Here is a 12,550-nt window from a genome sequence, read left to right on the forward strand (position 1 = left end):
AATTTATTAGTTTCTCTCTCCACACCTGCTGCCTGACTTGCTAAGTATTTACAGCATTTTCTGACATTATCTCAGATTTCCAACATCAATGGTATTTTGCTTTTGCATAACTAATGATGTTGAATAAGCTCTAGCAGATTGCTGCATCACAAATAGGTTAACTAGGATAAATGTGTGACGACAAAACCATTCTTGACCCTGGATAACATATATTGGTAAATAGCAGGGTCTCCGAAACAAGCTTTTTTTCTGTTCTCACCTAATGTAGACATATTTTCCACCAGTGTTCATGGTACCATAATTAGGAATTCCAGGCAACTTTCCAGAGATGCTGATTCCAACTGCAGTAGCCCTAAGTTATGTTAAGGCTGAAATTACTTAATGCAGCACACTCCGGTGAATAAATATGGAACCTAGTACACTATTCTCTCGAACAGAGGACAAAGGTGTTATAGTTGAACATGGTATCCTAAGCATTGATTTTCCTGCTTTATCCTAAGGTAATCCTTTTGAGCTAATGTGAAAGTAGAACATGAGTACAAAAGAATAGATTGTAGGTTCTCCATTAGTTAGGGTTTGTTCTGACATGAAGCAACTTAGCTGTAATAAATTTCATGACAGCATTTGGGAGGGGACAGACCTGCCTGAATATTGGGAGATTTGAATAAAATATGTAGGATTTCACAGGTGAACAGTTAATTGTGCTGCTTTTTTGTATAGGATTATTGTTCTAATTTTAAAGCATTTTTCTTCAAACCAGTTTAGCCTCTGTAATACAAGTATTAACTTTTCCATCATAATTTCACCGATCAAAAGCTTAGGTTTGTCTCTATTTTTTATTGCCATATATAAATTCTAATTCAAAGGCCTTGTTTCAAGCAGGTTTTGGAGAAGCATGTACAATAGATTTGAAAAAGGTATGCATCCTCGACAGTCTGTTACAGAATTCTTGATGGCTGTGAAGGAGGAAACCCAGCAGCTGGAAGATGAACTTGAAATACTGGAGGAGGTAATTTATTTTGAAGTGATAAGTAACATAAGCAATTTACATCAACAATGACAACACTTCAAATTTAGGGAATGTGGTTGAAAGGCATGAGAAAAATGGATTAGAAAATTTCAGTGCACTCTTCCATGGAACTGTGTTACGGCCACTCTTATTTAAAATACACAAAGAAACAAAAGTCAAGTTTGCTGATTGTACAAATTGTTTGAATGGGTAGTGGCAAATTCTGACTGTAAAAGTCTGCAGACGGACATTGTTGGGCAAGGATAGGTCAATAGTGTCAAGTAATCAAAAAAGGAATAGTGTTTTTGTAATTATAATACCTACACTCCAGAAACCAGTCTTTGGCACAGCAGGACTATGTTGGTAATTATGCTTCACTCTTTACATAAAGTGTTAATGGAGAAATTCAAGAGGCAAGCAATCCTTGGACCAGATGGCCCACCTCCTAGGTTCTAACAAAGGTGGCTGGGGTGATAGAAGATTACAAGTTTTATGGAGTGGTCCCAATGGATTGTAAGTAAGCAAGCATAACACCATTTCAAGAAATGAGGGAGAGGGGAGAGGAACTGCTAATCAGGTAGCCTGACATCGTTTGAGGAAAACACTGGAATCAAATACTAAGGAAGTAGTACTGTGGTTTAGAAAATCATTTAAAGTAGAATCAACATGGTATTATAAAAGGGAAGTTGTTTGATTAGTCTGTTCCGGATAAAGGTGAGCTAGTAGATATAAAAGTTCAAAAGATATTCAATAACGTTCTTCACAAAAGTTTGTTACACAACATAAGGAATCATGGGGAAATGTTAGCATGGATTAATGATTGGTTAAAGAACAGTAAACAGAACAGAAATTAGTGATATCTCTACCATCATTACCCATGCTCCAGCATGTATGCAAAATTGTATGTCACTGTAATATGTCCTCCAGCTCAGTTGGCTAAAGCGTTGAGGTTGATCAGATTGGTACTAACAGCAGTGTGTTTAATCCCTGTTCCAACTAGAACGGATTTGAGCTACCTCCTTTCACTACCCATATGGAGGTCAACCTGCTTTCAGATAGAGAACTGAATAAGGAGTGGTCTTATATGTAATAGCTCAATTGTTCAGTGTCTTTTTGCATTGTTTGCTCATTGATTGAAGAACTCTGACTCCAAGTATCTATTTACCAGATGTAGATCAAAGTAACACTAAGGGAATTGAAGATCAACTTGTTTGAGAGAGTTGGCTGTTATCAGACAACTGGTTTAGTAGTTACCATGTGTTCTTTTTCCAAAAAAACTGACTAATCATATAGACTAACATTGTTTCATTTGGCAAGACAAACTTTGAATCTCCCAACCGCGTATTGTAACTGATGTCTTTTAAACATTCTTTCAGGGCATGGGTGTTACTGCAAGGCCAGCACTCATTATTCATTCCCAATTACTTTTGACCTGCTACCTCAAAAGGAGTAACTTGTGAGGCCATTTCAAAAGGCAACAATAATATTTCTCCAACTGATGTGACTGCAGCAGATTTCCTTCTGTAAACAGTAAATTAGAGGTTTCTATATCAATACTGTAGTTACTAGGTATTTAGTTCCAGATTTAATTATTTAGCTGATTTTAATCTCTTGTAGGTTTTGAGCTCATGTCAATTTAAGGTTAATTGCTTCATATTCTACTTTGATTATTTTTAAGCAGAAGTTAGGAAGACTGGATCAATCTCATCTGAGAAACAGAAAAGTAGAAATCAAACTGCCTCACAAACTGGAAATTTCCACTTCTGATCAATGTTTAGCTAACACTCCTCAGGATTACACTGACAACGGGAAACCATTTACTTCTTGTAGCCCTTCACAGGCAGATGAAGATTCAGAAACTACAATTCTGACACATGATATGAAGCATTCAGACACTGATCTTTCTGGCAATAGTGACCAGGAGTCAGGTGTTGCTGACTTGAACTGCAGATCACCAAGTGGTGGAGACTTCCTGTCTAGTGATGACAACAAAAATCTGTCAGCATACTCTGAAGAACTTGCCTTTGCTGTTGCATGAGAATCTAGTGATACCTGCTATAATTCAACATGGGAACAAATTTTATATTAAATTATATACTGGTAAATAAGGGATTGCAGGTTTTTGGTATAGTTGTAATTTATAAACCAAATTCCATCACAAACGTCAAGATTATCATTTAGAAGATTCATTTACTATTGGAGTTATCTAGAGAGGTCTATTGCAAGGAGCAGGAAGCTGACCAACCTGGAGTCAGGCAACTTATCCAGCATGTAACCAATTTCCTGGACATGAGCAGTACCAAGGTTGCAACTGATGTGAAATGAATCAGCACATAGAAGGATCTGACTGGAGAGTCTACATAGCGACAAGAAAATAGTGGTTTAAAAAAATTCTCATCATGGGAGCAGCTAGGATCTCCTTTTTAATTATAACAGGGTCAATAGTTGAGTATCTCTCTAGATTTTACATGCTAGTTTTGCTGGAAAGGAAATAAATGTACTTGAACATTATGTACTTTGTGAATTTTAAAATTGAAAAGCAAACCTTGAGTACTTAATTTGGATTTTCATATCTACTGAAAAACCTTCATGAAATTAATTTTACACTTCAGGAAAATGTCTGCAAAGAAAATTCAGATAAAAATTAAAACATGAATGTGAAGTGTCAAAAACATGCCTGTGTATCTTTTCTTCAAAAAAAATTTATTCTATTTTTAAAAAATTCTCCAGCACCCTTGTGTGTACATGTAGGTGCATGACATGGTGAAAATTATCAAGTGAAAATAACTTTAATATTCCACCACCAGGAAAGGCACCCATGTGGCCAATGAACTGGTGACAAGCAAAGTCCAGAGTTAGCAATGCCTTTGTGAAAAAAGTAAAGGGAAGGGTAAGGACTAAATTAAACTAGAATTGGAGGGGGAAATAAAGCACCATACTGCCCGCAGTGCCCACTCTCTCTGAAGGTAGCGAGAATATTGATGGACAGTGTGCTGCTTCCCCAGGGAGATGGTCCAAATGGTAGGTATTTTTGAACAAACTGCCCAGATGTGTTCTTAAAAAGCACTGGAGCAGTGTGATTTGAACCTGGATCTTCTAGCTGAAAGATAGTGAACACCAACTCCATGCCACAAGAGCCCAAACAAATGTATTCTATTTAACCCTGAAAGGAGTAGCTAATAAGAAATTTTGATTTGTACTTGATGTAATTGCTTTGGTGTACTCCATTCTAATTATTCAAGAAATGACTAGCCCCAGACTCATGTCTCTACAAAAGGCCAAGCAAAGATCAAGAATTCTAAACAAACATGTGTGAAACACACAATACAATGGGAAAAAAATTCTAATGGGTTTTCTTTTCAAAGTTACCCATTTTTAATGTCCAAAAAATAAGGTGATTTTCTCAACCTGAGCCAAGATGGTTGCACATGTTTATAGACATTTTAGCTATGTAAACGTTTCAAAGAGTCTGCTGTGCAAATGCACCCAGTTTCAATGTGAAACACTACTTTTTAAAAAAAAATATACTTGCAATCTTTGAATGCATGACTCAATGTCCCGCATTAGAAAACTTGACATGTGCAGACAATTATTCACTGGATGAGACTTTATTCTCTTATGAAAAGAATATATGCTATTAAATATTTGCTATTTATTGTTCCTGGCAATCCGGTGATATCTTACCATGTTATAAATAGAAAAATATTACATTACTGTAACATCTTGATATGCTTAATGTATTAAATAAATACAAAAATGTGATGTAGCTTGTGGCATTTCCATAATTAAAGTGAATTTTAAAGAGTATGTAGACATTACTTCAGATGTTTTACAAAGTAAATGATTTTCATCTAGTTTTAAGTTATATAAAATATTTCAGTATGACCTTGAGACTGCTTGTTGCAACCTACAGAGTGCCACAGCAATGTCGAATTCTTATACTGAGCTGAATTTTCAGTTTGTTTCACCAAAACCAGTTGAAAGCTGTTTTTGAAGATTAAAGCAACAGTGCAATTATCAGTATTTACAGATTAATGCTATATTTAATACAGGAATCCACAGTTATTACTTACAAACTTAACAGTATTTACCAAGAATATTGAAATCATACGGGAACAAATTTAGTTAAATTTTGATTATTTTGAACTGCATTTTAATACTGGAAACATTTTACAAAAACATCATTTCAAAAGATCATGCTATATAACATTCATCAAATGTACTGATACAGCTGTAATTTTCATTTCGCAGTTAAATGTATTCCATCTTGTCCAGAATAGGCATTTCAATTCAAACCTAAAACTGCTAAGAGAAAACAATTGCATTAGCAATGATGGCATGGTCAAATATTGACCATGAAGATTTTACCTTCAATGGACAAATCTAAAATGATTTCCAAACATACAAAAGTGCAACCAGAAGATTGTGTGCTCTATCATACAAAAATATACATGAACATTGGGTCTAAAGTTACTGTAACCAGCAAACATGACTTTGGAGGTCTAGCACCAAACTAGTACCATATAAGATACATATAGTACAATACAGGAACAGCCCCTTCAACCTATCATGTCTGCACTGACCATGATGCTATTCTAAACAAATCCTATTGGCTTGCACATAGTCTGTATTCACCCATTCTGCATCTCTTCATGTATTTGTCCAAATACCCTTTAAACATTACTATTATATTTGCTTCTACCACCTCCCCTGGCAGTATGTCCAGGTACCTCCTAGCCTCTTTTTAAAAAAAAACTCCTTTAAAAACTTTCTCCTTGTTGTCTTAAGCCTATGCTCCTAGTAGTTGTCATTTTCTCCCTGGAAAAAAGACTGAGTATCCACCCTACCAATGCCTCTCAATTTTACATCCTTTCATCATGTCACCCTTCAGCCTCTGACGCTCGAGTAAAAACTCCTTAATGAGATCTAATTAGAAACGTTTCTCAGTCTGATCCAAGAAATAATTAAAATATTACATTTAATCCTAATTCATGTGCAGAAAGCAAAAAGAAAAACCATCACAATGGTCTCATTTTTCTATCATGGCAAAGTGTCAATTTTCTGTACCGACTGAATCAAAATCTCTATATTTACCTTGTAGATAGGCTGCAGCAAGAACCCACCTTTCTAGCTCCAGAAGAGTTCTAGAGACAAATAGATCTGAGACCTAACAGTGAGGTATAATCATGGTGAATCTATATCCCCAGTGGCATCACTAGTAGTAGTCATGCCCCTCGAGGTCAAACAGGCTCTCATTGTTCAGGGTAGCATTTTATTACAATTTCAAGCAGTTTTGAACTATAAAAAATTTACATACTTTCAATCATTAAATTCAGAAAAACTTTTTAAAATTATAAACATTTAAATACTGTTAGAAAAAGGTCAAAGAGGAAGCTATCCTAGCTATTAGTTTACTTGCAGCACACTGAAAAGGAGACGTCATTTCCTATCACATGAGCATTAAATAGTTTACTTGTACAGGTGAGATTGGGGGTTGGAAGGGGTTGTGGAAACAGAATCAGAAGAAACAGTGGCTCAGTGGTTAGCACTGCTGCCTCACAGCACCAAGGACCCAGGTTCGATTCTGGCTTGGGCGACTGTTTGTGTGGAGTTTGCACGTTCTGCTAGTGGGTGTCCTCCGGATGCTCCGGTTTCCTCCCACAATCCAAAGATGTGCAGGTCAGGTGAATTGGCCATGCTAAATTGCCCATTGTGTTAGGTGCATTAGTCAGAGGGAAATGGGTCTGGGTGGGTTACTCTTTGGAGAGTTGGTGTGGACTTGTTTCCATACTGTAGAAAAAGTAGTAGAAGAAATTGTCTGCCTGATTGCTGGCTTATATCCAAGCTCGAGTCCCAACTTTCTGCATGTTAACATGCAAGTTGAGCACATTGACCTCCTCAGAAGAGGGGGTCTAGGGCATAATGGAGGTTAAATTTAAAAAAAACTTAGACCAGTGAACATTATTAATTTAGGAAAAACGGGGAGAAACAAAATCAAAATACCAGAAATAGGCCATTGGAGTACTTCATACTTGTTCTGGCATTCAGTTAAATCACAGCTGATCTTTCTCACACCTCTTTAAAGTTGCCTTTGGTCCATTAACCACTCAGTATCTTTACTCAAGAATGATCCATTTATCTTAGTCCCAAAAAAATGGAACTAATCCATTTCTGCACCCTTCACAGGTAGTTTTAGATTTCCACTAAACTGAGAAAATATCTACTTGTAAATGGCTTTTGCTGTAATTCTTAATCTAATGTCCCTTGTTCTGAATTCTGAAGTTTCAGGGCCCCCGGCACTGTGAAGCAGCACTGCTAACCACTGAGCCACCATGATAGCGACTGAACAATGGTAAATTTTAAATTTCAACTGTTTTGGATAATATTTTACATTACTAGCACACATCTATTAAACTGATTGCTGATTTGATAACCATCAACTCCATTTCCAGGATTTTCCCTTACTGATTATCTCAGCCTTGTTTAGCGACCCAGCCTCTGCTATTAAAATCACTTTTCAATAAAACTCTTAAGTATATTGATGAGGCTAGTGCAGTTGATCTGGTTTAAATGGACTTCAGTAAAGCCTTTAACAGTGTCCGACATGGAAGGCTGGTCCAAAAGGAGAGCACATGGCATCCAAGACAAATTTGTCAACTGGATCCAAAACTGCTTATAAGTAGGAGGCAAAGTGATATTGGAGGAATGTTTTTGAGTTCAGAAGCCCGTGTCCAGTGGAGTGTCACAGGGATCAGTGCTGGAGCCCTTGCTGTCTGTTATGTACATGATTTGGATGTGAAAGTATTATTAGTAAGCTTTCAGATGACATGAAATTTCACGGTGTTGTTGATAGTGATGATGATGATGATCTCAGGCTACAGTCTGACAAATTGGGCAGAGCAATAGCAAATGGAATTTAATCCTGATAAATGAGGTGATGCATTTTGGGAGGTCTAATAAGCGGTGGATATACACAATGAATGATAGATACCTAGAGATTCCCTCTGTGTACAAGTTCATGGATCCCTGAAGTGTCAGCAGACAGGATAAAGGCAGCACATGAAATACTAGCCTTCATTAGCCAGAATATAGAATATAGGAGAAAGGAAGTCCTGTTACAACTATAAAAAGCATTAATTAGGCCACAAATGGAACACTGCTTGCAATTCTGGTCACCACTCTAATGAAAGGACGCGATTACACTGGAGAGGTGCTGAGGAGATTCATAAGCTTCAGATATGAGGAAAGATTGGATAGACTAGGTTCGGGTTCCTTGGAGCAGAGGACGGTGGTGGGGGAATCTGACTGAATTATACAAAATTATGAGGGGCACAGACAGGGTAGATCATGAGAATCTTTTCCCATGTCAGATGTTTATAAAACCAGAGGACACAAGTTTAAGGTGAGGAACAAAAGTTTTAAAGGAGATCTGAGGAAACCTTTTTTCACCCAGACAATAGTAGAAATAGGTGAAAGTGAGGACTGCAGATGTTGGAGATCAGAGTGTGGTGCTGGAAAAGCACAGAAGTCAGGCAGCATCTGAGGGACAAGAGAATCAATGTTTCGGGCAAATATAGGAATACGCAACGATCTGTCCGAGAGGGTGGAGGAGGCAGAACTCTTGCAACATTTAAACAGCATCTGAAGGCTCACTTAAAATGTCAGAATATAGCTGGCAATGGACCAAGTGCAAGTAAATGGGATTAATGTAATTTGGTGTCCATTGATCAGCACAGACATGATATGCTGAAGGGTCTGTTTCTATGATGTATGACTTATACTCTTATTTGATAAAAAATAATTAGCATATTCAAATACAGAAGGATGCCTTATTACTGAAGCATTGTAGAAACAAGAGATCAGAACTTCCAATTCCTGTGCAAGTATGGAAACAGTGTACATTAACATTTGGCATGAACATCAAATCAGAAATGACTATATATATTTTCATCAGTTGTTCAATGATTAAGTATTTCATTTTCATTTCACTACCTTAAGATTCTTGGTGAACTCTCAATTAAACTTTACCTATTATGTGAGGTACTGTCCATGCTGTGTCATTAAATGCTGAAGCTTCTCTTCCTTTGCCCGTCTACAGTGACAAAGCTGGTGAAACAAAGCAAGTGATCATTTAGGTATACCTTCCAAAAATGTCCATACTTATTGTATATTCTCATGCAACAGTGCCAGAAACTGAGTTCATGTCCACCACTTCAAGAATAGTAAAGTTAGTATTAATTTGAAACAGTTGAAAAATGTGGTGCTGGAAAAACACAGCAGGCCAGGCAGCATCCGAGGAGCAGGAGAATCGACGTTTCAGGCATAAGTCCTTCTTCATTCTTAATTTTAAACACTGTACTTCGCAATAATTCTGTGCCAAGATTTCTAAACTACATATTTAACTTAGAAGCCATGAGGACACATCAATGCCCTCTCCATTTGACCCATTACCATTTCATGCAATTCCAATCCTGTTAATCCTCTGACCACTTAATTTCTTCTCGTGGGAGTGGTCATCCACAACAAGGTTTCTTGAACTCTTCATGTGGACACACTGGTTGCAAAAGCCCATAAACGTCTCTTCTTCCTCAGATAGCTGAGGAGATTTGGCATGACGGCGAATACCCTTACTAACTTTTATAGGTGTGCCATCAAGAGCATTCTGTCTGGATGTATCGCTACCTGGTAAGGCAACTGAACCATTCAAGATCGGAGACGGTTACAGAGAGTGGTGAACTCGACCTGGACAATCACAAAGGCCAACCTCCCACTTCTAGAATCCATCTACCAGGCTCACTGTCAAGGAAAGACAGGCAGCATTCTTAAAGATCTATCCCATCCTGGCAATATTTTTCCACAACCTCTGCCATCAGGGAGAAGGTTCAGAAGCAGAGCGCACACACACCAGCACGTTTTGAAACAGTTTCTGCCCTACTATTGTTAGAATACTGAATGGCCTCATAAAATCTTTACATTCGCCTGTACCTGTATTTTTGCCGCTGTTTACCTCTTGTTTACTTATCTATGCTACTTACCTCTGTGATCTGCCTGTATTGCTCACAAGACAAAGATTTTCATTGTGCCTCGGTACACATGACAATAAATTCAATTCAATTCTTGTTTCATTGTTAGCTCCTGAAAGGAGCTTTATAAAAACATTGCTGAGCTTCACTCTTTCAAGACCATTGAGTTACACCATTCCTAAAGACAGCTCAGCCAATATTGAAAGAGAATACAAAAACACTCAATTTATAATGTGGCCTTGTCCCTCCTATCTCTCCAACTGCCTCCTGCCCTACAATCCTTGTAAAAACTTTGTATTCCTTCAATTCTGGGTCAATCTTCACGCCACTATTGGGGCCTATAACTTCAGATATCAAGGGCTCTGAACTCTGGAATTCTATCCCTAACTGTCTGCTTCACCTTCTTTAAACATTTTAAAACTCTGATCAGTTCATCACGTATCCTAGTATTTCCATTTGGTATCAGATAATGCTCCCATGGATTCCTTGGTAAATGTTTCTCAATTAAAAATCATAAATAACTGCCACTTGTATAACATTAGAATCATACAGGACAGAAGAGGCTTTCAGCTCATCAACTCTGTACCACCAAAGCTACATTAAATCTTTTATAGTCCCACCTGCCAGCACTAGGCCCATAGCTTCAATGTTATAACATTCCAAGTTTTCATCTAAATGCTTTTTAAAAAGGTCATGAGGTTTCCTGCCTCAACTACTCACCCAGCCAATGCACTTCAGAATCTTCCTCACCCTCTGTATGCAAGACTCATTCCTTAACTCCCTTGCCTTGCACCTTAAAGTTATGCCCCCTCGTTAGTGACCCTTCACCCTGTCCATGCCTCAATTTTATACACCTTTGTCAGGTTGCCCCTCAACCTTCCCTGCTCAATAGAAAACTAGAGCTTATCCAGACTCACTTCACAGCTAAAATGCTTCATCACAGCCAACATCCTGTTGAATCTCCTTTGCACCTCCTCTGGGGAATCACTTTCTTCCTCAAGTGCTGAGACCAGAACAGCACATAATATTCTAGCTGTGGCCTCAAAGTCCTATACAGACAACATGATTGCCTGGAATTAGTCACTGATAGACTGATCATGAGGCTGTAAAGCCTTGAATTTAAATGATAAAGCTAGTGTCAACTAGATGCTTGAGCTTAAAAACGACCAGGTGCTGAATTCACTTGAAGGTAGACACATTCTAACGTCACCATTTGCAGTCCAAAACATTGTTAAGAAATGGTGATAACTCTTTCACACAGTTAAAGTAATAATTTAAAAATTTATACGTGAAGAAACAACTAACATTGGGAATTAATTTACACGAAGAATTACCAAGAAAATACGTTAAATGATTCATTTTTAAGTATCAAATCAGATTCTCCAACAAAAGATGACCCAATCAACATTCAATACTGAATTCTCCACTATCAAACATCCTGGATGTTACCATCTATTGGAAACTGAACCAGTCACAGAAACACTGCAGCTATAAGAGCACATCAAGGACTAGAAATTCTGCAGCAAGTGAGACATTTCCTGTCTCACCAAAGCCTCTATTCCCCATCAGTGGGGAATACTGACGTGAGGATATAAAATGACAACGAGAAAAGACTATTCTTCAGTACCTGTTTCTTTGAAATAGGAGTGTGTTCAAACTATTCTTTTTCAACATACCAAAAGTAAGTACATTTCATGCCAAGGAATCTGATCACTGTGTAAATCATAGAAAGTTGATACATACTGTCCTTTTATCCATGAAGCTGTTGAGAAAATCATCAATTTCAACTTTGCCTTCGAGGAATTCATCAGCAATCACATCAGATTCTTCTTCTGCTTGATGAGCTGCTACTTTCAACCTGGCCTGCAGGGCACTTAAACTGCAGCTCTGAAGATCCAAAAAGAGTTCAGTTACTAAAACTTCACACATACTGAAGGATTGCAGATTGTACAAAGCTCAGTTTAACAACATTTAATTAATGCTCCTAGGTATTGCAAATTCTAGGTGACTGCTGCAATTACACTTCTCTTTCCTCCTTTCAACCGCAACTACCCATCTCAATCACTCCTTGAACTCTTCTGATCTTCCGGTCCTGATCACATCCCCTTCTATCGCCAGGGATCATCTGGGAAAAAAAATGGTCCCAGTTTGTAGTAGCCTACCTTTTCCAGTTTGGCCACTAGCTAAGTGGTCAATTTAACCTCTTGCTGGGAGAGAGAAGTTCTACCTTATATGCTACAGGAAATCTACGTTCCCAGTCCTCCTTTATACTTTTGACAATTTTCAGATAATTAGGGCTAATGGATTGGGTCATTGTAGAGCAACATTGTTTAGTTAAAGAATTATTCATCAGAGAAAAGTTCCTTGATTTCACTCAACAGAAAATATCAATCATTCTGAATCATATTATTCCCTCTCCCCATGCAGCATGTAGTTCAGTTAATTCAGTTAAGATTCCACTTGCCAATCAACCAATCAGCACTCTAATTATCTGGTATAAATATTGGTTTGCCTGTAA

At 37.7% G+C, this 12,550-nt stretch overlaps 2 protein-coding genes across 3 annotated transcripts in view; one reads left to right on the top strand and one right to left on the bottom strand.

Annotated features, from left to right (window-relative positions):
* Positions 1-3,113, top strand: part of mtmr7b (myotubularin related protein 7b) — an 82,730-nt gene extending 79,617 nt beyond the window's left edge. The window contains exons 13-14 of the mRNA XM_060830554.1: positions 883-1,009; positions 2,691-3,113. Coding sequence (XP_060686537.1) covers positions 883-1,009; positions 2,691-3,047 — 484 coding nt within the window. The 3' untranslated portion in view covers positions 3,048-3,113. The remainder of the gene's footprint in view (positions 1-882; positions 1,010-2,690) is intronic.
* Positions 3,114-4,656: 1,543 nt separating this feature from the next.
* vps37a (VPS37A subunit of ESCRT-I) overlaps positions 4,657-12,550 on the bottom strand; it is a 47,323-nt gene continuing 39,429 nt past the window's right edge. Inside the window, exons 10-12 of one of the 2 annotated variants that reach the window (XM_060824011.1) lie at positions 11,776-11,919; positions 9,038-9,115; positions 4,657-5,314 (exon numbers count right to left, since the gene is read on the bottom strand). In XM_060824011.1, coding sequence (XP_060679994.1) covers positions 9,041-9,115; positions 11,776-11,919 — 219 coding nt within the window. In that variant the 3' untranslated portion in view covers positions 4,657-5,314; positions 9,038-9,040. The remainder of the gene's footprint in view (positions 5,315-9,037; positions 9,116-11,775; positions 11,920-12,550) is intronic. The other variant, XM_060824019.1, reaches the window with a different exon arrangement.

This window comes from Hemiscyllium ocellatum, chromosome 1, assembly GCF_020745735.1.
Source record: "Hemiscyllium ocellatum isolate sHemOce1 chromosome 1, sHemOce1.pat.X.cur, whole genome shotgun sequence".
Lineage (NCBI taxonomy): Eukaryota > Metazoa > Chordata > Chondrichthyes > Orectolobiformes > Hemiscylliidae > Hemiscyllium > Hemiscyllium ocellatum.